Source organism: Agelaius tricolor, unplaced genomic scaffold, assembly GCF_023055355.1.
Source record: "Agelaius tricolor isolate 1412-34295 unplaced genomic scaffold, bAgeTri1.0.p SCAF_17, whole genome shotgun sequence".
Lineage (NCBI taxonomy): Eukaryota > Metazoa > Chordata > Aves > Passeriformes > Icteridae > Agelaius > Agelaius tricolor.
In genome coordinates this window covers 7,202,147-7,230,085 of record NW_027269277.1, presented here as the reverse complement: position 1 = coordinate 7,230,085, position 27,939 = coordinate 7,202,147, and the positions used below count along the sequence as shown (strand labels likewise).

Genomic DNA, 27,939 nt, shown 5'->3' with positions numbered 1-27,939 from the left:
TGGCAGGAGTGAGGGCTCAACCACCTGAGACAGGAAACATTCCCAAGGTTGCCAGGCCTTTATCTGGTGCCTGCACAAGGTCCCAAGCCCACAAGGCAGATCACAAAGCTAAAAATTAACTGAAAAGGAGTTTTTCCATTGTTTGGGGTTTTTTTCTCCAGAAGCACCTCCATGCCATGAACTCCTCTATTCAGCTAAAACCCCAGGTGTTTACTCTGGTGACACTTTGCAGGTCTGAAGGGGCCACCACCGGTGCTGAATTCACATCCCTGTGTTATCATGGTGCTGTGTGCACAGCTGAGCTCCAGCCCTGGCACCTGCCAGCAGCTCAAGCCCTCCTCTGCCTTGACACAAATAAACATGTGATAAATATGAGATATGTACACTCATTAATAATATATAATAATATCAATAATGATAAAAATGGAAATAATCTCGACTGTGTATTAGCAGTTAAACCTGCCTGCCTTGGGACAAGGTTTGGAGCTCCAGGTACACAATGCAGAGGGGAGGTGACAGTGCCCATCTCCTGATGGAGGGGCCCCATCCCATGGCAAGGCAGGTCACAGTACACAGAAATGGTGTAGAGAAACAAACAGGGAAAATCTGTTCCTTATTTCTCATGATGGGAATGAAACACAGCCCAAAATTGAACACCAGCTCTATTCCACCTCGGTGGCCAGGGCATTCCTTGCAAACCCCTGTTAAAACATGTGCACAAACCCAGGGCAGGGGAAAACTCAACAGCTGCTTTTTCAGGCTATAATCTGTTATTTTATAAACTTGGCAGGTAGTGGGCTCAAAGGCTGTTTTTTGTGATCTCTGATCATAACAAAGTCTCCAGCAAGCACAGCTTTGCTAAACAGCAAAGGGAAAGCAGGCTCAGCATGCCTCAGAGGGGTCTTCAGTGAGAAGCACCAGCATCACACTGCGGTGATGCACGTGGGAGAACCCACCAGGCTTTGTGAGACTCAGCAAGGCACAGCCCACGCCTGCTCCTCAGAGGGAAATTGTACTGAAAAACTGCTGCCCCCCTCCCATCCTGCTGCTTATCTAAGGAAGCAGCAGCACACAGAATATTTCTGCCATAATATTAGAGGAGATGATGTCCCTGCGCTGGTAGCAGTGGTACCTGGTGAGGCAGAGGCAGCACATCATCTCTGAACAAACCCAGCAGCCCACTTCCACCCCCAGCACTCCCAGGGGATGAAAGGAAAATGATCAGAAGGGAAGAAGCGATTCAAATTCAAGTGGCGCTAATAAAATATTCCCTTTGGTGGAGCAGAGGCTCAGGGGCTCAGCCAGCTGCAGCACAGAGAGCTGGGCCAGAACAAGAGCTGAGCAGCAGGAAGGTGAAGAAATGCCTCTGCCAGCACCACCACTGGCTCTCCCTTGCACAGCCCCATGCACCAGGACCCCTCTGACCAGGGGCAAAGCACGGTCCCAAGAGACAGAGAGGATTACAGTTTGGTGAACATGTAAAATATAAAATACAAAAACATGTAAAATACAAAACCACATCACAGTGCATGGATGCAAAAAATCAGCCCTTACAGGAATACCACATGTCAGCACTGCCAAAAACCCCAGCACTCACCCTGGTGTGGATGGGACATGAGATTCTGAAACCCTGGGGACAGCTCTCCAACAATTAACCAGCAGGTCATGCCATGGGTTAGCCCAGATCTGCTCCTTTGCATCAGGAGTGGTGAACAGTGAGTTAACATCTCCATGCAGAGGAGTGGAGCAACAATCATCTCTCCTTCTGCCACAAACCCAAAGCACTTCACACAATCCCAAGGCTTCAAATCAGAGTCAGACAGGTCAGCCCCATCACTTAGACTGGGTAAAGTTTCCACTCTCCAAACCATCTGACTGCATGGTTTAGAATTATCTACTTTCTCCTAAACAGAAAGCTGCTGTAAAAGAGGCCTGATGCACACAAATATTTGAAGCATGCATGTGTGTGTGAGGGGGTGTATGCACACGTACGTGCACATGCTGCAGCTTAAGATACTGCAGATAGAAACACTCCAGTAAAGGCAGATCTTAAACAGAAATATGCAACCATCTTGGCCAGAAACTAAACAAAGCCCAGCCCATTCACTGAATCAGACCAAGCCAAGTCCTGGTGTCCCTGAGCTGGGCACAGTTGGTGTTCCCAGGCTGCCCACTCCAGCACAACACAGGCTGCTGTCTCACACACATGGGAGGCTACTGCCAGGGCACCACTTAGAGAGCAACCAATCTTTATTTTAGAGATAGCTTACGTAAAGGAACATGCAAAGAAACACATGAGTAAGAGTCTCATCTGCCTCAGGCTCCTGTAAAAGGCTGTAAATCCTTTTCTTTTCCCCTTTCAGAGCACAGCAGCTTGGCCAGTCATTGTTCACCCTGCAGAGCACAGTGTGTACATCCCTGCCGTCGCTCCTTTGGCTGGGGCTGTGCTTGCAGGTTTCCCGTGGGAAAGGAGGTGCTTCACTCCTGAAGAATGAAGCCAGGTTGTTGCATGTGCCACAAGGATGCTGGTGGGGATCAGCCAGCTGCACTGAAGGGCTTCAGGACCTGGCTGGGGGATGAGCAGAAAAATCACCTGCAACTTGCCATGGTGCAGATGGGCTCTGTGCCCAGGGGAGCAGATCTTCACCACAGTCCCAGGGCAGGACAGCTCCTCTTCCACAGCATCTTTCCTCCTGCCAAGTGTCTGATCTTCTCTCTCCCCTGTCTTCACATGCTCTGTTATGTCCTGACCAGATTCCCAGCGGTGAGACTTGAATTTGGAGTAAGTACAAAAACCGGCTAAACTACAGAAAAAAAATCTGTATTAAGTCAACTTAGGAATCAGGGGTATGATATTTGCTGAGAGTATTTCATAAGCCATAGGTGTTCTGTACCCCATGCATGTTTGAACAACTCAAAATGAAATATGGTCTCCACCTTAATAGCAAGGGAGACCTCAGTGTTCAAAAACTGTGAAGAACACAATTTAATATGAACCTGCTTATATTTAACAGGATTATCTTTAAAAAGCACTGTTAGATATTTACTAGTTTGCCATGAACCAACACTTTTTTAAATCTGAGGTTTTTTTCCGTGAAGAGTCTTGAAAAACTGACTCAGGGCATTTGTCCTGTTTTTGGAAATGTGCATATATTTCAGAAGAGGTTCCAAATATCTTCCTCATCAAAGAAAGGCATGGAGAGACACGGAGTGATGCCACCAGCACTGCTCATGGCTGGTGGGCCAGCAGCAGCAGGAGGAGCAGGGCAATGCCAGCAGCAGGACTGGGGTGGGTGGCTGCACTGCCAGGGTCGCTGCTGGGGACTGCAGCACCATCCTTGCTTTGCTGATTCAGAAGCTGCTTATTTGCAGAGATGTCATCCATGTCCAGGTCGTAGGCCAGCTCTGAAAGCAGAAGGAGAGAAGTGTCAGTAACACGTGGTGTGTGTTATTCTGACACACAGCACACACAGACCCCACAAAAACTGCGGCTCTGGGGGCAGCCCTGCCACAGCTGAGGGCAGCTGGGGCTGGGTGCAGCCAAAGGCATCACAAATGGGCCAGAAGAGCTTAGCAAACATCTTGTCAGTCCTGCACCCACCAGTCTCAGTACCCTACACCAAATCTTATTCGTAGGGAGACCAAAAAATCCCAACTGTGAGGTGCTCCAGTAAGAAAACAAAAGAGATAAGGGATGTGCCTTACTGGAGAGCTACTCCCAAAGAAAACCAGCTGAGCTTTGGAGGGGGTGCTTAGCAATGCAAATTGTGTCTGCTCCCCAGGCACAACAAGGCTGCGTGCAGGAGTGAGGAAATCCTGCACCAACACCTCCCCAAACCCAGAGTCAGCAGAAGGCCTTGCTCACCAAAGCCTCCTGGCTCCTGTAGGACCCAAGGAGCTCTGCATTCCTGCAATCTTACGTAAGAGTGTGCAAAATATGCTCCTTGCAGCACTGAGAACACATCCCATCCCTGATCCACCTCATCAAAGGAAGGAATGTGAGTGGATCATGCACTCTGGGCATGCTGGTGTTGCAACACGGAGACTTTGAGATGAAGCACATGTGGGTTCCAATCCAAGAAAGCATTCAGTATAAAAGTTCTGATAGCACTGGCTGAGGAACATGACATTAACAGAGGGGAAAGCTTGTGGCAACCATCACTGGCTGCAAGGGGCCTGCTGAGCAGTAACTCATAGCTGCCCTTCTCTTGCTGGGTCAGGGAAGAATAAAGAATTCCAAATAGACAATGTGGAAAGACAAGACACCAGCAAATCTCAGGGCCAAGAAGAAAGAGTAAAAGGTGTTTTAAGATGCCATTAGCCAGATCCACCTGGGGCATCTGAACCTGTCAGTCTGCTGGACTGAGTGGGTGCACTCGTGCTTGTTCTCAGGGCAGTGGGGCCCTTGCTCCCCTGCTTGTGCTGCTGCCATCTCCTTCTGGGGTCCAGGTTTCTCACCCAAATGGGAATCAGGTAAGCCTGGTTTGTCCTATCCTCAGAGCCTGGCCTTTGGAGTTGGAGGAAACTGGTGGTTTCCATCAGAAGAGACCCTGGCTCAAGACTTTTCCAAGCTTTCTCCTGGATCACTAGCATGTTGGAAAGGTTTGGATCATCCCACCCCACCCCTGAGAAAGAATCCAAGAAACTGAATAAGCCCTCTATCTAAAAAATGCCACATCAATCCAATGAACACCACTGCCAAGGCAAACAGGCAGTATTTCTTAATCAAAAACTACCCAAACATTGCAAAACAAAAGCAGAACGATGTTAGCATTACAAGTGAGTCAGCCCAGGCCATCAAAGGACGTCAGAAATGGCTCAAAGGGAGCAGTTATCCAAGCACAGAGAGGGCCAGGTGAACCCCCCTGGTAAACTGAATTCTATCGTAGATCCCCACAAACACTGCAACTCCTCTTTTCCACAGCTTTCCTACTTTTCTTCTGAGCAGTACAGATATGGTGCTGTCCTCTGGCACTGCACGGGAAGAACAGGGGGAGAAAGGTGCCACCTCGAAAGGGATGTGCTGGGAGACTTTCCAAGCACAGAGAGAACCAGTCCCTCTGGCACGAGGCAGGCTCAGGCTCCAGGGAAGTTTGGGAGCAGCCTGCCTGCACCACCTTCTTTTCCCAAGCTCATTCTGGAAAATAAGTGGAGGGATTTGGAGTTAATAAAATCACAGCAGATTATTTCACAGTTGGTTGTTTGACACAAGACTCCTCAGCTGGCACAGTGTTGGATCACAACCTGCCCTAGTGTGTTTTGGAAGGTATTTCCACACATTAAAAAGGCTTCTGAAACCTAAAAGAGGCTCCATGGGGCCACAGCACTGTCAGGCACCCACAGGCTCCCAGACCAGTGACCATGAGAGCTTTTGGGGCAGAATATTCTCTTACTGGACATCCTAGCAAACCTAAAAAACTCTCCAGGAACTGAGTAACTACTCTTGCCTTCCCTTTAGAAAAGAAACTTGAAACAAAAGAGTGTTTCAGCAAGGTCCTTAACAGCACAAAGGGTTTTGACGGCCCCATTTACAGTCTTGTTCTGGGATGTAATTTATGAGATTCGAGTTCCTGCACGGGTCTCAATGCAGCAGCTGAATCCCGTTGGAAATGTTCAGCCAGTACCAAAATGAGTGTTCCAAACATATTCTCTGCGTGGGAAATTGTCCAATTCTGGGATTTCACCTCAACTTGAGTAAGAGTAAGTTTTTAAATCCCAGCATTTCACCCAAATGGGGATGGTGATGCTCTCGCTATTTCCTTCTGGCCAAATTAAAGAGAAGGGAAGAGAAACCCTCTTGTCATCAGAGATTAGAATGCTATTTTCCTCCCCTTAACTGCTTCAGAAGTTCAGTGCTTGGGTGTGCCATTTGTTTTCACTGTTTCTTCCATTGTATCCTACTCCTCATTTGTGCCCAACTGTATTTTTAGGCGTGATGGATTTAGCCAAGCATCTTTTATTTTGTATTAATCATGGATCTGTAGCCCTTGCAAATCCCTTTCACTTAACTCCTAATGACCTTTGCTACATCAGAGGAAAGGAAAATAAAAGGTATGAGCCTCTAACAGACCTCAGGCAGCCAATCCAGGCAATAACAGCATTAAAAATACACATCACAGAATCACAGAATTGGTAAGGTTGGAAGGGATCACAGTCACTTATCTGGTCCAAGCTCCCTCTCAAGCCCAAAGCACAGGATTGAGTCTATCTCCAGTGAGGGACACTCCACACCCTTTCTGGGCAACCTCCAGTTCTCAGTCACTGCACAGTAAAAAAGTTCTTCCTCATATTCAGATGGAGCTTCCTGTGCATCAGTTTCTGCCCACTGCCTCTGATCTTACTGCTTATATTATCGATAATAAACATATTTCAAATCCAAGAACCCAAATTGGCAAATGTTCCTAACCAGGTAGTTCTTGAGAGGGCTCCATTATAATTTCCAGCTTTTTTTAGGATCCCTGGTTAGACCTGGTCACCCCCACATCCGTGCACCTCCTGCCCTCACAGCTTCCAGGAGTGAAAGAGCCTCAGCATCAGGGATAGAGCTGCAGGATGGCTGGTGGGGTAACTGAAACTAACATTCCACATACTCCATTTTGGGCACATCCACCCAAAACTTTGCCTTTATGCTGCAAAATAACCTAAAAGAAGGTACTTCTCTGCCTCCCCTCTACCCAGCCACCTTCTGCATTAAACATCTCCACCACTCCAGCTCTGATCACCCAATTCACTGGCATCAGCTTCTCAGTACAAAGTGGCCCTTTGCCCTGCAAAGCCTTTTGGGGGAGGGCAGGAAACCAGAAAAATCTGTTTCTGTTTATAATCAGAGTCCAGGGGGTATTACCAACAATCTGCACTAATTACAAATTCAATCTTCACTCATTCTGGTCCCTCTTGTCCTCTGGGCTGCAGATTAGATAATCCCTTTAAAATAATAGTCCATCATTAGCTGTGCTTTTCCCTGCCCCTCCTCACGCGAGCCGAGCGTGCGGGCGCTTTCCCGGCACCCTCCCACAGCTGCTGAAAGGTCTCCAGCCGCACACAAGCCGGTCCCTCCGGAAGCATCTTTTGTCACCAAAGCCCCTCTAACACAAAGCTGCTGTGCTGTGCTCCCAGGACAGCCACAGCTTCAATGGCCTCGCAGCGTGGAGGACAAAACCCGGCGCCAGCCCCGCAACCCGCGCTCTCCGCAGCCACGACATAAAGCACAGGCATTTTCCCATGGATTAGGGAAAATGCCTCCTGACTCTGCCATACTGACTCTGCACAAGTTATTGGGCAGGGATCACTAGAAAGCTCTTCTTGCTGAACCACACCAGCTTTGGAGGTGGCTATAAAATAGGGCTGAACTGGGAGGAAGTTGGGTTTGAGCTGGGATGGAATGTCCCATGGCAGCTGGCACAGCAGGAACGAGGAGGAAGAGTACTGGCACATAGGCTTTGCTCTGCCAAATGCAATGCTGGCTACCAAAACACCCCCTTTTCACCCCCAAAATGGACAACATGGCCTTGAGCAAAGAGCTGCTAGCAAATGCCTGGCAAATGCCCTCCAAGAGCCCTGCTGCTGCAGGCTGGCTCGGCTGCTGCCCAGAGCCAGAGCCAGGGAATGTCATCTCCCAGCCAGGCATCTGGGCCGCCTGCCTGCCAAGCCTGCCCCAGCAGATGGTTCCAGCCATGGACCCAATATAGTAACAAAGCCATAATGGATGGCCAGGCATGAAAACTGCCTCCCCCTGTCACTTGATAGCTCTGCCAGTGCCTCGTGCAGCCGTGACGGGCGTGAGGGGATCCCGACACAGGTGAAGCCATGAAGCCTAACACAGCATGTTCAGCCAACAGGGCTGCTGTGCTGATGGCCCTGCTTTGCACATGATGGAAACACTGCAGTGTGAAGGGAATGGATCATGCTTCCAGTGAATGCAAAACACATCAAGTAGAAATGTCACAGACAGGAAGGGCAGCTTGGCAAGCTGTGGCATCTGCAAGCATCTGCCTGCACCTTTCCTTCAGGACTGATTTTTCCTAGGAAAGCATATGCTACCATTGCCACTGAAAATGATAATCTCCAGAGTGTGTTGCTTTGTGTAATTTTTTTAAGCAGTGAGCATCTCCAGTGTGGGGAAGAAGATGCCAACAGATGCAGCAGACTGGCTGTCTCCAAAACAGGACCGGATTTCTTAAAGGGAGAGATGTTTGAGTCAAGCCCAAACTGTTGACTCATTAAAAGGTGAAGCATAAGAGCCTGTGATTCCACACACCAGTCTGCCTCACCTTGGCTCCCAAATCTCTCCTTCTCTACACTACCAACCATTTCACTCTCACAGGTGTTTGCACCTGAAACGTAGAAGAACAGTCCAATTTCATCCCAAACACTTCCTGGAACACCAAAAGCTCTGCTGGCCTCAGCCTGCAGTTATCTGATTTTTCATGCAAACAGTTCCTATCACAAACACACCTCTGCCTCCCCAAAGGCAACACCTGAAACCATCCATGGGGTTACATGGCACAAACAGCCACAACTGCACAGATACAGCCAAGATTCCCAACATGCTGCTTCTCCAAAACACCTTAAACTCTTCCAAACACCTAGCCAAGCATGGTTTCATCTCATCAGGGAGGTTTTGCCCTCTGGCTTATTACCATTAAAATCCTGGAGCACCAACAGGTTTGCCAGTTGTCTTCTTGCACAACGAGCTGCAACAGCCCAGCCGTAGGTGCGGCCGCGCCAGTGTGTAATTAAAGCATGAGCCAGGGCTGGCTGTGGTGCTTGTGTTGGCACAGATCACTGAGATGGATGTGCAGCATGTGCATGGTCTTGTGCCTCTGCTTTTCCACCTCCTCCACAGCAATTTAGGAGGTGCGGCTCTTGGCAATATGGATTTGGAAAAAAAAAGAAGAAAAAAATCCAGCTCAACATCACCCTGCTGCCATCGGCAACACCGCCAAGAGAGCCTGGCATGGCTCAGCAGCAACGGGTGAAACCAACTTCCTGGGCAGAAACCCAAAGGAATCAGGTTTGGGATTGCTGATTTGCAAACCAAGACTTTTCCCCCGCCTGCCTGTTTGCCACCTCTGAGTGCTGGGGTGCCACCGATGGCCCGTGGCCTGCAGCACATGTTCACCGTCAACCCAGACACCACAGGTACCACAGGTACCACCACAAACCCAACGGGGGAGGAAGCTCCCTAGGATCAATGCTCTCTGGAAGGCAGCAGTAAATTGATTTGGGGGGACCCAGATGTGAGGAAGGTCCACCTCAGCCCCAGCCAGGGCTGTAACCAGGTGCTGTTTGGGGTACATGAGGCACTGAGGCAGCCAATGTGCCCACCCTGGCTCTCCAACCTCCAGTACTACCACAAAAGTCTCTCCACACACGTCCACAAGCTTTTGAAGGGACAAAACCCCCTCAAAACCCAACACAGTGCACAGGCAGAGGGGCTGCACCATGACCCTAATTCCAGCAATTGCTCCTTCCCCCCACCCTGGCCAGAGGCTGGTGGCAAGGAAGGGCCATCATTTATGACCTGGGCCTATGTTTACTTTGAAAATGTACTCGTTACATTCTTTGCTCCTTGGTTTGTTCTAGATCTACCCTGAAGAGAATCTGGCATCTGCAATTGCATTCCTCGTTTTCCCCTTGGCAGAGCGTGAAAGAGTTTCTGAACTGCACTCGCGGAGCGGAGCCACAGAAACGTGTTTAGCAAAATGCACTCGTGTAATCTATTAAAAATTAACAAATCTCATTAGCATTATTAATTGGAAGGGCTGGAGTCCTTGTACTTTGCTGATGAAGCAGCATTACCCTGGTCTGATATCCAGATGTACAGTCCAGAACAAGAGCTGCTACCTAAAAAAGTTTAGAAGAAAAGCACTGAAAAATAGGAGCTAAACACGTACAGCCAAAAACATCTGCAAAGACAGGAGTCGAGAAATAAAAAGAGGAATAGCTGTAAACAGAAGAGTATGAATAGAAGTGAAATTATTCAAGTGGCAGCAATACAGGACTGGGTCAAGCAATGATCCTGCAGATCCTTCAGTATCTCAGCCCACCCAGATGTCATTTCTTCCTGCTTGGAGACCTTCAAGATCTAAATCACAAAGAGACCCCCTCTGATCACTCTGCTGTCACCTGAGATATCTCTGTACATTCTTGATTTTGGGAAGTAAGGTTCCCAGTGATAGCAGAGCAAAATTAAATGCTTCATATTCCCTCTAATGACTAAAAACAACATACTCCCATCTAACTGAAATTTTCTCCTTCATGTTTTCTTCCCCAAAAGCTCCTGGATATGACCAGGAGAGGAAGCTCTTTCTTGCTACGTGCAGGCCTTCAACACTCTAAGCTCAGGACATTCAGGTATTAGCAGGACCTGACAAAATGCATTCCTAAGGGGAATGCAATGGTCGATGCCTTCCAGATGTTAGCCACTAAAAGCAGCCCTCAAGGCAGAAGGATATTTCTCAATGCTTGATTGGAAAGCTCATGGTGGTGTTATGGCACCCAGGAACATCTGACACCTTCCTTTGTGACTCACTGTGTGTGGAAACCAGCCCTGAAAGTGCCCAGGCCACAGACACCAGGGGTTTGTGCATTCCTGCTTCAAGTAGGCAACCAGGAATGTGCCTCTTCAATCAGAAAGGACAAGGACTTTGTGCAATGCCTACACTCAGTGAAAAATCCCTGGACATCCACCAGGCTACAACTCATGATGCCAAGGGAAATATCTCGAGTGAGATTTCAGGTCAAAACCCAGGAGTTTGGGCTGTGCATGGACACCCCAGCTCAGCCCACAGGAGAGCTGGCAGGTAGGATGAGGCATGGTGATGCTCCATGCTCCTCTGCTCAGCCTGCCTCTGCTCCTGGAGAAACTTCCTGAGGTTTTGTGCTCTGGCACTGTCCAGGGTCACCAGGATGGAGGGACAGCCAGCTCCTCCTGTCCATGCCAGGGGAATGTTTGCATGGAGCAGGAGCTGAGGTGAGAGAGCTGCCAAGGGAAGGGAGCCAAGTGGCAACAGCATCAACTGGCTTTTCTCATTGTGTTAACCTGCATAAATAAACAAATTAAAAAAATCCTGGACCTGCATTAAAACAACATTAAAGTGACTGTAAAAATGGGGTAATGCAGAAGTCCTGGGAAACATCACCACACCCAACTTTTCCACTTTATATAGAAGGAGGTTTGGGTTCATGGGCTGGAACTTTTTAACAGCTTCAGGACTTCTTCCCTGCATTGGAAGCAGCCCCAGGAACAGCCTCTGTGGTCTGACACCAGGACCTGGCTTTGCACTGCATGGCAGTGAAGAAAGACCCAAATTAAGCCCAGCTGCTCACTGGGTGCCTGTAACCTCTGACACAAATCCTGGCTGATTTCTGCTCCCTGCCTCCCTCCCAGGCTGGAGCAAACCCTGACCCCAAAGCACTGGTGGAATGAGGGTGCTAAAAGCTGGATTGAATGGTGGTGGCAGTTCCAATGGGAATCCCAGCGTCATCCCTGCTGAGCACCAGGACACTGTGGCTGCAGTGCCTGGGCTGTGCTGGAGCTCTGCCATCACACACTGTCCTGGGGTCCAAGGGCCTCCCTGTCATGCTTGGGACCATGCTGGAGCTCAAGGAGATCACCTGGATTGCTCCCACTGCAGAGGGAGGGAGCAAGGGATGGAGGGGATTGGCCCTGGGCTCCTGCTGGCATCTCCCCAGGACAGCTGGTACAGCCACAAGAAGGTGCCAGGGACAAGGGCACACTGCTCCTGTGAGAGAATCCAAATTGTTCTGAGGACACCTCCATTGACCCAACAAGGAGGTGACAACTCCATAGGGCTCCAAGGCCCAAGCCCACAAATGCCTCCTTCTCCATCCTATCTGAAGCAATCGCGGCTCTCTCTCAGGAATGTCACAATCAAAGTGGAAAATCAAAATAAAAAGGCTATGTAATCCAGTTTGTAAATCCCTTCAAAATCACAAAATCCTCTCTAAAATGGATTACTGAGATTAGAGATAAGAGTTTCCTGGAAATCAAGAATTGCATTTCTGCCTCCCCCATCTCTTCACTGCGTCAGAAAAAAAGAGCCTTGCTTGTGCCCCCCACCCCACCTCACTCCTTCCCAGCCATCATCCCAGCCTTGGGGAGCAAAAGCAGCTCCCTCAAGCCCCTAAAAACAGCAGAGCTGTTTCTACCTGACTTTGCCATAAGCAGCATTTTGGGGCACAATCTGCTGCATATCCCTGAGCCTGTGGACAACATGGGATGACTGCCAGGTTCTGTAAGCATCCATCCCTACTCCAAACAGGCTCCACGTGGTTGTGCAATGTGCTCCCGTGGTTTGTGAGCTGCAGGACTTGCACCCAGTCCTGGGGGTGCCCAGCAGAAAAACATCCTCTTAAATCAGGAAAATCACCAATGTGCCAGTGGTGACAATGCTACCAAGAAGAGAAAGGTCAAACACCCATGTGGGGATGATACAAAATTATTTAGCAGCCATGCCATTATTATTCTGATAGATTAAAACCATCACTTTGTTTAATATTTTTGACTCAAGTATCCACAGTCGATGCTGATAGGACAATTTTCTTTTGGGAATTTTTATTTCGTGAGAGTTTTTGTCCTTTCCTTCTTATTTGGAACAACAACAAGAAGGGATTGCAATATTAGCATTCCTGGCAGAGCACACATTCAAGTTCCTGACCTGTTATTGCTCAAGGACTTCTGCAGCTGCAGATGCCTGTTTGGAGCTACAGTTAGGTCACTTTGAATGATGCTCACAGAATAAGGATCAAAACACTCACAGCTTGATCAAAAGGACATTTTATGAACATTGCAGCCTGAGTTAAGTGCTGATGTGAATACTTAGGTTTGCCCTTATATTACCTCAGCTCGGTTCTAATAAAATTAACACCCTTTTAAATAATGCACTCAATTTTATTTGTTTCATGTTTTTGTGCCTTATGGCTTTGAAAACACATTCTCAAAACCTTTCCATCGCACTGGGAATGTTTAGCTGTGCTGGGATCTGCAAATCAACATCTTTGTACAGAGGAATAACAAGAGTTGCACCTTTGTATCATTGTTCCACCTGCTCCAACCTGGATTTATCCACCAAAGGTTGGGGTTTTTTTTTCTGCCACAAAAGAGGGTAACCAGTCACACTCTATTTTCCCAGGAAGAATTACCACCTGTAAATAAACAACTAAAAACTGAACTACAAGCACCAGCAGCACGAATTCTCCTTTGTAAAGAGACAAGAGATAAAACAAAGCAGGGGAAAATCCAGTCTCTCCCCTGCATTTCACTTGCACATTAGAGGCAAAATGAACTTACCAGTCCAGGACAGGGGATGTCTTATTGGTGCAATACAGCTGCTTAACTGTTCTTTAGAGATATTCATCTCAAAAGCCAGAACAGAAAGAGCATTTTCCCCCCTTTTATTTATTTATCTTTTTTTTTTGTGCCAACTCACCTTAGCTGAAAAGCACATTGAGATTGTAATTATGGGAAGGCCTCATCTAGTAGATTTGTAAACTCAGCTATCGGCTTGAATTACTGGAATTAGCAAGGCTAATTTAATGTCACTGTTCAAAATAGCTCAGATTTGGAATTTCTTAATGGCCTTAGGAAAAGGAGTCTTTATGCATACTGCAATCTAGGCTTCATTCTTAGACTAAATTCCTTCTCATAGATTTTGTGAATGCCCTGTTTTGTAGCCAACACAAACTCTGTCCAGTAAAATAATGTAAGGACTCAGAATGAAAAGAGATTAGCTGTTCCCTGCTCCTGTTATTTTAAAGCAGAAATAACTTTGGCTTCTACTGATTCATAGACAAAGCTTGAAATGCAAAGCATGCTCAACTCCAGAGTCAGCATGAAAAGGACCTTAAAATATTCCCGAGTGCAAGTAATGGACTTATTAGAGGGATGAAAAGAGGCACTTTTCACAGAATCCCAAGCTCTTTAGTCCTGTCATATCAATAATCTTGCTTAAGAATTTCATTCCATTTACATTTCTTTCCCTTCCAAATATCCTGCCTGACTCCTATGAAATACAACACTTGTGCTTTTAAAGTGTTAATTTATTTCTGTTAATGCTTGGTGGTGTAAAATGTCTGTGGATCACCCAGAGTGTGAGGGATGGTGTCACAAGGGGGTGGCACAGGGAGCAATTCTGTGCACTTATACACCTGAAAACTGATAGATGAGGAGGGAATTTTAAAGACTTGGTTAAAAGCATCTTCTTTAAATAATGGCAGTTGATTGTGCTGGAACTCGACGTACCTGCAATCTGTTGCATTCTCCTTTATGTTCATGTTTAACACCCACAAAAACAATGCTGACAGTAAGAAAAAAAAAGCTTTATAGATATCAGGAAGGAAATTTGCCTAAGCTCTCCTAAGCTGCCAAAATATATCAATTTTTAACCCTAGACTTTGAAAGATGGTTAACTCTAAAGCCAGCACAAAGCAACTAGTGACAATTTTCCCTCTTTGAAGAAGCTGCTGAAAAACAAAGGGAATTCAGGAACAAATCACCAAGGTCTGTGTGGCATAGCAGGGAAGGAGCAGAGATGCCCCCTATTTAAGGAATTAGGGGACTTTTTTTTTTCCATTCGGCTCCACAGGACAATTTGCACTGGCTGAGGACTGTCAGCACAGAGGGGAAACAAGACATTTTGGGCTACATCTGCCCATGGCCCTCCACAAGACAGCACCAGCAGAGACCAGGAGACCCCCAAAGCCTGTGACAGGATGAGTGGCCACGCTGAGATGCCCGTGCCTGGCGTGTGGGGCTGGCCAGAGATGATTTTCATAGACCAAACCAGATTTCACACTGCCCAGGAGGCTCAAGGGTTTCAAAGCACACCCCAGGCATTAATTACACCCTCCACTTTGAAGAAATTAATTAAGCACTGAAACCTTCTGGTCCCTGAGAGCCAAGCACAAGCCTCCATTCACTAATGGCTAAAACTGAGCCGGGTTGTGGCGAGGTTTCGGGAACACTGACAGGAGAGCTGAGAAAAGCACCTCTGAGTGCCCTGAAGCAGCAGAATCCTCCCCCCAGGACACTTTCAATTCCTCTGGACACGTCCCAGCAGGTCCCCCTGGGAAGGCAGGCAGCCACTCCAGGTTTGGCTGTGGATCGCTCCTCATGGCAAGGCAGGGAAAGCTGACACACCAGGGAGGACGAGGAGCAGTCCAGGGCATCCACCCAGCCCCTGCTTCTCCTCAAGAGTCCCTGACATTAGCAGTCATTTTTCTTAATAACAAACTGGACAGCTCTGATGAGACACCCACAAGAAGTAACAGGAGCTGCTCACACCATCCTGGTGGTTTCCTTGAGTGCCCCTGGCTGCTGGGCTGCTGTGTGACCATTCCTGGGTGAGACATCCTCCAGCCCATCCTCCAGCTTCTCCAGCTGCAAGAAGCACCCCCAGCAGTCCCATGGGAAGCAGATCAATGGGCAGGCACCCCAACATGCAGGCACCCCAAGATGCTGCAGCAACCACCCTCACTGAAGCGTTTGCTGAGCTGGTATCCTCCACTGGAACAAACCCACACAATGTGACACAGCCTTGGTCACTCTCCTGCAGTGCTCTAAGAAAGAAACAAAACCCTAACCCTGCTCCTGATTCCCCTGTTCTGCTCCATTCAGGCTTGCTGGATGCCTCCCCATCTTTCCATCTGCCTGGATGACTTTGTGTCCTCTCAGAAGCTGGACCAGCCACTTGCCCAGAGCACTCACAATGGATGCAGAGGAGTAGCCTGCCAACCCACAAACATCTGCTGTCCCTGTTTCTTTTGCAACAAATGCCTGGATGAAATAGGTGACAAGTGCATTAAAAAAATATGATACCTGTGCTGCAGAGAGCTGGAAGGCAAAGGGGGATTGCCAGCCCCTGCAGCTGACAAAGAGTGGTGGCTGTGCTGGAGCTGCAGCCTGGGAAATCCATTAAGGCAGCATGGGGTGTCAAAGTGAAACAGGAGTGCTGGGCTTGCAGGGCAGGAGGCAAATTCAGAGAGACCTGGAACAGCAGGAGTTTCTCAGGGCATGCCTGCCTTGGCCCTCCCAAAAGCTGGGAGCAGCAGGGGAGCAGGCACACCTGAGCTGCAGTGAAGCAGAGGCACAGAAGCCCCCTGTGCATCCCCTCCTGCTGTGGGGAGATGCCCAGGGAGGGATTCCTCAGAGCAGGGCTTGCCCCAGGGGCTGGGCCTGTCAGCTCTGCTGTAGGGTTAGTGCCATCCTGCAGCCATCCAGTCCCCCAGTGCAGGTTTCAATGGGATGCAGGGGATTTAGGAGCCTCCAGGCAATCCCATATAGTGGTCCCAGTTACCCTCTATCCTACATAACAGAAGCTGGTTAAGTATTTTTACAGACAGGTTTCTGCTCCTGAATGTAAGCAACTGGTCAGGGTGAATCTTAGTTATTAGCAACCAAAATCAGGCTCTAACCTCTTGCTTTCCAACCCAAGCACAGCAGTAATTTTTGTTCAGTGTGTAGCAATACTGCCTTGCTATGTCCTTATTTTGGGATTTTTTTGGGTACACAGAACTATTTTTCTTTTTTCCACATTTTCTAATGAGTTCTGGCGGTAGGAAGTTGTTTGTAAATCACACAAGTATTTGTTTTACTGGAAACATCTGCTTTAACACATTTGTCTTTTTAAAAAGGGCAATTTTTTTTTTAAACAAAGGTATTAAGCTGCAATGTAAATTGGGCACATCTGTTTATGAGTCACTGCAATAGCACTGCCTCTAGTGCACAGATCACATGGATCTCCAGGGGCCTGATCCAGACAATTACAAACTCACAGCTTGCTCTGCTCCCTTTTCCAGCTCTCCTCTTCCCAGAGCTCTTCTGCCTGATTTAATAAATTAGGGCCACTAAATAAGAGAGACCTATTTAGTATCTGCTAACAATATTAGGTGTCTGGCCCAGCAGACCAGAGAGTATCAACAAGAGACTGAGGCTGTGCTGAAGCCCAGAGGCACCTGAGGGCCAAGTTCAGAGGAACCATTTATAGCTGGGAACCCCAGGCTGCACCAGACCCACTCTGCCCATGGTGCTGCACCATCTCTGCTGCCTGCAGCTGCTCAGGGCTGCCTCAAAAAACACCAAGAGAAGCCAAAGAGAGGGAAAGACGTCAGCTGAACCTCCAAGATCAAAACCTGACCCACCAGCTGGTATTTATCCACTGCAAACAAGAAGGTCAGCAGAGCTGGGGGACTGGTCTGAGGCCCAGGGAAACCATTCAGCTCTGGTACTGCAGTGGCTAGGGAGCATCCCTGATGATTCTGGGGTAAATAAAGCCAATGAGGGGTGGGAAGGGCAAATCCAAACCAGCATCCCCACAAGAGCTGCCAGACTCCAAATGTGCAGGGCAAAGCTTCCTGACTGGCACCAAAGCCCAAATAAAGCTAGAGGAGTCAGGAAGGGACACAGGAGGTGATGGTGCATCAGATGCTCCCTGAGAACAGGCACTGGAGCACAAGGGGGAGTTTGCTTCCACAGGGAAGGGGAGAGGGGAGCGTTTTGGGTATAAATGCATTCCTTCACATTCCCTGCACATGCCTCAGCAGTGATTTATGTGGACAAGAGAAGAGATACTGCAGGCTGTGTTCTGTGATGACTTTGGGGAGCACACAGCCTTTTTTTTTATTTACTTTTTACTGGAATGATCTACAGAGAACCAGAAGAGGACAAGCAAACATACCAACGCTGCAGAGCAGCCGGCAGAGAGATATCAAGGAGACAGAGGATATTACTCAGATTCTGATAAAAACCAGTGGCTCCCACCTGCCAACTGCAGGCTGTCTAACACAAAAAACTCCAAAAACAGGCTGGAGCAGATGTCTGCCTCCCTGTGCAGGAAGTGTCTCCAGTATCCATGAAACACAAGCAAAATAGCTTAGAGTCCAGCAATTTTTTAGACTCGAGATACTGAATTCAAACAGGAAGGAGGGAGGAAAAAAAACAGCAAAGCAAAAAGATGTGTCTCACATTGCAGTTGTAATTTACATTTTAGAAATCCTGCTGGGACTCCTGCACTGGACTGAGGCAGTGACAGATGCCCTGGCAATCTGTCCAGCTGCCAAACCTGATGCTCAGCAGCCAGCAGTACCTGCCACTGCAAACCACCCATCCCTACACATCACAGAACCACCAAGGGATGCACCATGAGCACTCAGTGCTGCACAGGGTCCCTCTGCACCCAGCATGGAGCCAGCCCAAGGCAGCAGCTCCCACCTGCCTGGAGATGGGAAACACAGAAACAGGGATACACCTTCCAAGAAGGAAGGTGTGGGGAAGGGAAGGTGCTGCTGGGTTTGCATTCCAGCTCTGGGCACAGCCCCAGCCTCCTGCAGGAGGGGAGGGCAGAGCATCGTCCCAGGGACCACGGGAAGCAAAGAGCAAATGAAAAGCAGGAACAGACAGCAAGATGTCATTGAGAGCCCCAAATACCATTGAAGACACTTTCTGAAACAACAGAAGCTGGTCAACATGCCAGATTTCCATTCCCATAAAAGAGGGGGAATGTGCTACTGCTCCAAAGCAGAACAAAAGCAAAACGTGTCCAAATTTTTTGTTGTTTAAATTTACAAAATTTAAAAAAGGCAAACTGACATACCATTCCAACAAAGTCAATCAATTCATTTGGGTTTGGTGTTTTTTTCCCCTCTGATATAATTAAAACTGTAATTTCAAGCAGACTTTGAGACAAGAAGCTGCTGAGGAGTGAAAGCAGACAGCATTACCTTGTGCTTCAGGCTGCTGCTGCTTCACTTCCCTGCTGCAAGGGCACAGAAAGATGTTTCAGTTCATTCCAAAACAAGAAAATCCCATCCAAAGCTCCAGCAAGCTTCACTGCCTCCCAGTTCCAGCAGAGGCAATTTGCAACACAAAGTCTCCCATCAGAAAGTTTCTGGCTTGCCCTAAAAGCAACATGAGGGGAGATTCAATTTTGAAGCCAGGGCACTTTTGCCCCCAGGAAGATGCCCCAGAAAAGCTGGCAAAGCCAGCAGACTCCAGAACCACTTGGTTGCCTGAAATTTGCTGCAGGGGCAGAAACCCATCTGGGCCCTGCCCCCAGGGCAGGAATGCAGGGGAAGGCAGAGCACAGGAGGTGGCAGGTCCGTGGGAAGGGGGACACCCCTCCTCCAGCTCACAGCTCATCCATCCCAGCACCGCGGGTCAGGATCTGCTGCAGATACACCTGGGAATCAGGGGAGCCCTGCTCAGGCAAACACACCTGGTTCAGTTCATGTTACTGCTGGTGTCAGCCCCAGCAGATGTGCGTGCACAGCTCAGGATAATGCACACCAGCCGAGGAGAGCTCCTGCCTGACACATGATGGATCCCCTGCTCCTGGAGCACACCGAGCAGTGTTGACTCAGTAATCGATCCTGTCCTGGTAATGCACCCACTGATGAGTGATTTGCAGGCCAGACCCAAACTCAGACTATTTTCACTTGCAAAGCAAGGGGTGAGAAGAGAGACAGAAATGAGGATTAAAAGACCAGGATCCTAGGAGGTTTCTCTAGAGAAGCATCCTTATTCCCCTTTCCAATACCTTTTTGGCAAGGACTAAAAAGGAGGCTGCCTTCTGAGCAGGTCTGTGTTTCTTTCTTCTGGGGACCAACAGCAACCAGCAACAGGCTCTGTGGCCAGGCCTGTGCACAAGTCCAGCATGGGCTGTCCACTGATTTAATTTTAAAAACCTCATCTCAAGTAATGCCTCTTCCTCCATCCAGGTTACATCCAGATCCCAACATCTTCCAGATATTCAGCTCAGAGCTACATTTAATCAGGCTTGATTATTTCATAGACATGTACATTTATATTTATGGAAAGATGTAAAAACTAATTTTCAGAGTGCAGTGCTGCTGTCTGCAGCATGTAGGGACCTGTTGGATGCAGGCAGGGAGATGCTGCCATGCAGACTCTCACTCAACCACATCTAAGCCAACTCCAGCTCCCCAGAGCTCCTGGCTGCTCACACCACAATGTGATGCTGCAACTCACACTGCCAGGTCATGGCCACAATAACCACCTGCACAAAAACAAACACATTTGTTCAAATTTGAGGAGGGGAACCAAGAGGTCAGGCTTTTTAAGGCAGCCTGGAGAATTTGAGCATTCCCCATCTTGTTCCACATAGGGCTCAAAAAGTGCTCTGAAAGTTGTACCCAAAATGTTTCCAGTGAGGGTTTCCATGATCCACCTGACACAGCATCTGCCCTCCTGGACATCTTCAGGGCAAGAGGATGGACAGCAGAGCAGCAGCCACAGCTGAGACACCAGGCCCTCCTCCTAAGCACTTTCAATGAGACAGGGACACCTGGCCCAACACTCATGGACACAGCTGCATCTCCCCAGGACACTTCTTGGGCAGATGTGTTTTATAGTCCTTGGTTCTTGTCTTCTTTTGTCATTGAAAGGGACCTTTAGGGTGATCTAGTTCCACCACACCTGCCATGAGCAGGGACCTTCCACTGCAGCAGGCTGCTCAGACTCCATCCAAGCTGGCCTTGAGGACATTTTCTGGGAGAGGGAGGGCCCAGCCCCGTGCCCACAGGGCATCCTGTGGTGTCTGAAGGCTGAGTGCTGGCACTCTGACACAAGTGCTGGGCACACACATCAGCCAGGACAGCTGGGGCCCACTCCAGGGCCAGAGCCCTCTCCCACAACACTCAGCAGGGCTGTGCCCAGCAGCCTCATTTATTACATCCCATAATCTCTCTTATCAGCTTACCTGCAGTGAGGCATTAGCAAAAGCCAAGCCGCTCATGAAAGGGACACCCTCTCCTATGTGAAAAGTCAATCAACATGTTATATTGTTATCAGGCTCGCAGACAAACCTCTCTTTGTACAACAAAATGTGCAGATACAGTGCCCTGACTATCAGTGTAAGGTTATCTTGTTGAGCCTTTAGCAAGTAGCACCTGATCTGCTTCTGTCTGAAATATACCTTTATTGTTGTCCCTTAAAAAGAAAACCAGCTAAATTATTTTGCCTCTCCACAAGGAAAAACAGCAAAAAGGAAAAAAAACCCAAAAACCACCAAACCAAAAAGCAAGGCTGCATCCAAGTCAGGAATTGTGTTTCCCAACTTCATCAGAATTCATGTCTTTTCAGCCACAAAAAACAGATTCATCACCCTTTAAGGATAAATATGGCCATCACTACTGCAACTGGGCACATTTTTGCATACTTGAAATTGTTTTGAGGTGTTCAGTCATGTAAGATGCTGCACTCAGTAACAATTTAAAGAAACATTAGCTCCCAAATTACACTGTTGAAAAGTATCTCCTCAGACACCCTGGCACAGTACAAGCTGTTATTCAAACTTGCAGCCTAACTAGAGGGTGAGCCCTTTGCCAGCAGCCTGGCATTATAAACATCTGGGAGTGATGAGCAGTCCCAGACTCCCAAAGACCTTGGCACATTTTTGTGTTAGAGCAGAGGCACCGTCTCATCTGACCTTTAGTGAATTTCCAGCCCTTCAGCCTCACCAGTCACCCCACACTGAGCCCACAGACCAGCCAGACCTTCCCAAAGAAGGATTCAGACCAGCTCACACTGGGAATGTGATGTATCATGTGATTTATGAATATTCCCTCCTCTGATTCAGCTCTTTAAAATATGGTGCATCATTCTGTGCTTTGGGTCAGAATGGACCAAGACAGAGGAAGTCCTAAAAAAATACCAGATACAAATTGCTCAGATGGACTTGGGTCTGTAAGCACAACACTGAAAAAAGTTAAAAAAACCAATTAAAAATTGAAGTGAAATTGAAACAAACAAAAAAGCTAGAACCATGGGATAATATGCCCAGTGGATTTACTTGCTGATTCCATAGATGGTTTTTGCATATATGTAGCTTTTCTCAAAGCACAAATTCTGATGATGACTTTCTACTTCTTCAGTTATGGAATTAGTGTTTCTTTGGAGGAACTCAGGGCACAGAGGTCACAAGAACCCTTCCAAATGTGCACACTGTGTACAGTGTGAGGCCTGCAAGAGTCACAGCAGCACAGCCAGCTGAAGGATGCTATGAACAAGTCCTCCTCCAAACACCACCAATAATTTTCTCAGTCTGTCAATAAAAAAAAAATCATTTTTTGCTGACGTCAGAAGTAAATTAATGAACTTGCCACTCAATTAGAGGGTCAGTCAACTGCTACATGTGACTCCCTCTCCATCTTTTAGGTTTTATTTAGACAATGATGATGAATTCTTGACTTTCAACCAGACCTTCATTAAAAGAAAAGCTCAATAAACACAAACATTTGAAATAGAACAGCAATAATCAGACTATTGCACTGTTTCAGTCTGTACAATTCCAGCTCTTCCATCAGGATAATCTAGCTGACATTTGGCCTTGTCATTTTTTCACCCTGGGACAGGATGAATGCCTTGTAAAACAGCATGTTTCTGCTATCCTTGCTTCAGTCAAGCATTCACTCTCTTTGGAGAGAAAAAAAAAAAGTAATTTTCTGCTACTAAAATGGTAGTTAGAAGCCCTAAAGCTTTTAGCAGACAGAAATGCCCATGGGAAGGATGCTGTGTCAATCCAACCCATCTCAGGCCGGCCCTGCTGAGGCACGCACAGTAAATATTGGTACTGCACACAGGATATTTGTCACTAGGGCCATCCAAGGCTGCAGGCTGTTCATCAGGATGGGACAAGAGCCATGTGGCCCTGCACTGTCAGCAGCACCCACACAGATGGGGATGTCTCCCACCTGTGGCAGGAGTGTTTTAGAAGGCATTTGGGGGTTTGAGAATGCCTGGCTCAGCAGAGGGATGAACAGTCCATGGAGCAGAGCAGCAGCCACAGGTGCTGGGATAGGGGCACCCTGGAGGCACTGCCAGAGCAGGGATCACTGCTCTTTATTCCCATAAAGGATGGGAATGCATCATCTTGTAAATATTTTAACTGGTGCTCATCTGTCTCCCAGCACACACATGGAGTGAGCCTGGGCAGACTCTGATTGCTATTCCCAGGTTGGGAGCATCCCCTGTTCCAGCACAAATGCTCATTCCTAAGGAACTTTTCCCACAGAAATGAGCAGCAGAAACCAGGAGGGCAGCAGCCAAAGTGACCTTGTCTGGCCTCCCCCTCTGCCATTCACAGCCTCCACCTGGACAGGGAAACCCCCTGGTGCATGTGTGATCCCAAAATGAGCAGCCTGAGGGAAGGAGCTTGGATTGATGGCACCCTCCTGAAATAAAGCCTGGAGAGGCCAGGGGGAAGGGAGGAAGGTCACCAAAGGCTGAGCTGTAGGAACATTTCAGCACTGAGAGCTCTAAGACATGGAATGCTTTTCTGAGCACTGGGAGCTGTTTGAGAGCAGAACAGGATGGAAGCTGCAACTCACAGGGTTTCAGAACAGCTCCAAAAACGTGGTGCAAGACAGAAACACAGGGGTCCCACCCTGTGCCACACAGGGCACAGCCACCACACACACACACAGACCTCCCCTGCCTGTGATGTGCACCCCAAATTCCCATTTGGAAGCAACTCCACGTTTGTAACATGGAAAAAGGGGCTGCCAACAAACAGCCTTTCCACCTGGGAAAACACCCCACCTGGCCAGCTCAGAGGCAATATTCAAGCCTGCAATTTGATGATGAGAGTAGTACTCAGAAAAAAACCCTGCCAAGAGGATAAATCAGTGGCAAAGTAAACTAGAAGTCACTAAAGAGTTACAGATCTGGGTAGGTGAAGGGGGAGACTGTGCTGATTCTTCAAAAAGCACCTAGGTATGGCATGAAGTGCAGGAAACCCACAAAGGGTCTGGCAGCAAATGGGCAGGGCACAGGAGAACTCGGGGCTTCCTTGGGGGCTTAGAAATAGCCAAGGGACAGCTGAGAGCAAAACTCACTGCAGGTTATTGCAGCAGGAGCAGCCAGGCAGGGGAGCTGTTTTACACACACAGACTTGCAGAGCCATCTTTATATATTTTTATTGCACACATCTATCCTTACATATCTCATGGGATGAGGCCAACTTCCCTTCCCAGGACAAACTATTTCTACTTAATTCTGCCAAATCCATCTGTTCCCAAGACAACTTTTGTTGCTGCCTAACACAGATATTTTGGAAGAGTAAATCTTCCCCTCAAACTCCCAACCCCTTCCCCAAGTTGCTGGATTGTTCAGAATGTTCTCTGGGTGCTTCAGCTACTAAAACAGGAATTTTCCTCCCAGCAAAGCTTGTGAGAAGCCCAGGGGCACAGCTGAGCTGGACCAAACCACCTTTGCAAAGCCCCTGGAACGCCTGCACCTCCTCTCCACCAGCATTTAATAAAGCCCACATCTGGCACAGGAGCCTGTCCAGCATCCATATTTTAATTTCAGGCTCACTGGGAACAACCTCTTTGGTTCCAAGTGGCATCTGGAGTGAGCACACCCCAGGTGAGCTCATTAGTGGCTGGCTGGAGCATCAGCAAAGCACCAACCACCCTGGGCTCCTTTCCTTTGGGTGCCTGTTGGTGCAGGATGGCTGATCCCAGCAGGCTGAGAGCACATGTCTGCATCACACAGCCTGGAAGACATTTGCACTGACTCATAATTTGGGGGGAAATGCTATAATTCATTGGCAGACATGCTTTGCCATTGGAGTGGCATAAATATAAGTACAGAGCTCTATTTTTAGAGCTGCATGGCCAGGGTGCCGGCTCCATGGGTACTCCATTGACAAACAGGATGCACTCTTTCTCTGAGCTGGGAGGTTTTCAGCCCTCCCCCTTATTGTAAACATCATCTGCCTTCAAAACCCTTAATGTGTTGCAGATGTGACAAACAATAAAAGACCTATCATGAAAAAAAGCCTGCCATCTCTGTGTTTCCCACTGGGGCAACATAATAATGAATTTATTAGCATATAGGGCTCACCAACATATGTTTATAGTCACTCACAAACTTCTGACTTGACAGTTTACAAGTATGTTTAAATCATTAAAGTTTAGGTTGACTGTCCAGTTACTACAGGCTCATTATAAATAGGAAACAAAGGTTACATTTTATACAACAGGCGATAAATCAAAACTAGTCTGTATTTTAGACTGACTTTCCCCCCCCCCCCCCCTCTTTTGCTCTTTTTTTATCTCCTTATTTTCAAGACTTTCTGAGGGGACATCTTGGTGAGGCCAGTGCCCAGCAGATGTTTGCAGTTAGCTGGCAGGACCCACACTGGGGAGCAGGAGAAAATCCCACTGGAGATGCAAGGACCTCGGAGGTGGCAAAATCTGCCCATGTTTTCACTCAACCAACAGCCAAAATCGGTGCCAGCCCAGGACACTCATCTCTCCTCCTCCTCAAGGCATCACCAAGTCCCCCTGCAAGGCTTGGGAAACCCTTTGGAGGGAGGAGTTCTCCACTGCCAACCTGCTCAAGCTGAACAAAGCACCTGAGAAAAGGAGGGGAAAGCCCCAAACTGTGCCCCCAGCCCTCGAGGGTCAGCAGGGGGACTCAAACATGCTCAGGTGGGGCTTTGGGTTTGAGCACTGCACTGCAGCACAGCCTGCCATCCATGTTCCTGCCCCAACACTGCAGAACATCCTGATGGAACCCCTGCTCAGCAACACAACCCCAGCCACTCCCATCCCCTCTGCCTCTATTACAGGGTAACCACCTTGGGAAGGAGAGAGATAAAGCCACATTAAACGTAAAAGTTCATTTTGTAAACTATTTCCAGATTTCAAAGCCTGGCATCGTTTCAAATGGGCATGCTACCCTAAAATTTAGAATTTGTGGAAGTTTAGGGGGGGAGGGGAATGTGGAATGGTTTCTGGTCCCTTTTATTTCTTGCTATGTACATGTGATATGATGGAAAAAAAAATTAATTGAAAAATACCCTTTCAAAGTAAAAAGAAATATCATTCTCAAAAATGTTGAAAATTAGTATTTCCACACCATCAGCAACTTTTCCTGGGCTGGTTTCCAACATAAAACTTGAACAGAGTCACAGTTTATATCCAATACCAAGCAAATAGGATTCTGTCACTGTCACATGAGCTTCACCTCTCTGCTCTAAAGCAAAACACAAAAAAAGAGCACATGGCATGGGCAAGCAAGGAAGAGAGCCTCCCTGACAGCACGGCTCACGCTCTCTGAGCTCAGTCAGGGCCTCAAAGCCCTGCTGGACAAACTCCACACTCTCAGCAACCTGAAAGATTTTACCTGCCAGGAACCCCATGCCCCAGAGAGACACAAGTGCTCTAAAGTTAATGTTTGCCCATCCCACAGCAAAGGCAGCAGTAAACAGGACAAGTCCTCCTCTCCTGCTGCATGTTCTGTACCACAGTGACAAGAGGGGCAAGTTACCAGGGAGATCAGTGCAGTGATTAAACCAGAGAGGCAGAAAGGATCACATATCCAACTTCAGAGATCACTGCTGATAGTGTGGGGAAGGCTTTAAAAGGAAATTAGAACCACATTAAAAATAACATCAAGGTGTGACACAAAGATCATGGAAAATGAAACACGTATCTCTGCTCTCAGCACAGGACACTGTGAATCACCTGTGTTTCTTTAACACAAACTTTGTTATTTAGTTCTTGGGTGAAATTAAGTGTGTTTTAGCCCTCTCAAAATTCTGTGTTTCTCTTTCAGACTTGGAGTGGAGGACTTGAAAAGTCTTTTCTTTCATTTACTTAATATCTGAATATATGTATTTTATGCATTTTACATAATATGCCAATAATCTTTGATATGAGACTGGCATTTAATATTTCAGCTCTCACTTCATTAGGATATTTTAATTATCCCAGACCAATGGGAGGGAATTTATAAACATCTGTGCTTCATTTAGGAGCCCAAATTTGCCTTTTAAACTTCAAAGCTGCAAAGCTGATTTTATCCAGGTTCAGTTGTCTGGTCTCTCAAAGAGCACCATGTAGCACTGGAACCAGCACCAAGTGGGCCAAGCCTCCAGCCCACAGAGCAGCACCCAGCACTGCTCATCCCTGCTGGACACAGCCTCCAACAGCCTGGGCTTCTCACAAAAACAGACCAGGAGATGCTGCTGAGCTCCACAGAGCTCAGAGGGCCGAGGAGAAGGCTCACACCAGCAGCACGAGTGAGTGCCCAGGTCACCACTGGTCCTTTGCCTTCTCCTCCCAATGGGTGACCAGGGCTGCCTCATTAACAACAGCAGCAGTGCCTCAGGGCTGCTTTCACAGGAACCAAGGACATGACTCACACTGGCGAGCAAAGCAATTTTTAGGCTTCCAAGTACCTAAATCACTTCTGCAAAAGGAGCCTGAGGTATGTGCAAAAAGTCATTGGGGGTTTCTAAACCCTACATCATAAATAACCATCATTTCCTGCAGTCAAACAAGCCTTCCTGACTCTCTGGTGCCCTCCAGGAAGATGAGAAGCTCATCTCCAATCTCAGGATTGCAGGCAGCACTGGGAAGGAGAGAAGAGGGTGACCTGGGACCTACATCAGATTTTCACCTTGCCTCAAATCCTCTCCAGTGGGCTGCACTCAATACACCCCTACAGAACCAGCCTGCAAAAGCAGAGGTATTTCTTCTCCAGCTGCTGCCTGGACTGGCACCACGGCCAGCCAGGACAATTTGGGGTGTCTGCAGCTCTGGGCCAGGGCACTGGGGGTGCCTGCAGTGAGTGCACCTGAGCAGGCCCCAGGAGCAGCTCCCCACACCATCTCCAAATCCTGCACCCCACAGAGGGGCAGTGCCACATCCCCATCACCTGCACCCCACAGAGGGGCAGTGCCACATCCCCATCACCTGCACCCCACAGAGGGGCAGTGCCACATCCCCATCACCTGCACCCCACAGAGGGGCAGTGCCACATCCCCATCACCTGCACCCCACAGAGGGGCAGTGCCACAGCCCCATCACCCCTCAGAGGGGCAGTGCCACAGCCCCATCACCCCTCAGAGGGGCAGTGCCACATCCCCATCACCTGCACCCCACAGA

The 27,939-nt window shown here is 48.2% G+C and overlaps 1 protein-coding gene across 2 annotated transcripts in view; it reads right to left on the bottom strand.

Annotated features, from left to right (window-relative positions):
• Positions 1-2,232: 2,232 nt before the first annotated feature.
• GPC3 (glypican 3) overlaps positions 2,233-27,939 on the bottom strand; it is a 142,149-nt gene continuing 116,442 nt past the window's right edge. For both annotated transcript variants that reach the window (XM_071442299.1, XM_071442300.1), the window contains exon 8: positions 2,233-3,405. In XM_071442299.1, the coding sequence (XP_071298400.1) occupies positions 3,230-3,405 (176 nt within the window). In that variant the 3' untranslated portion in view covers positions 2,233-3,229. The remainder of the gene's footprint in view (positions 3,406-27,939) is intronic.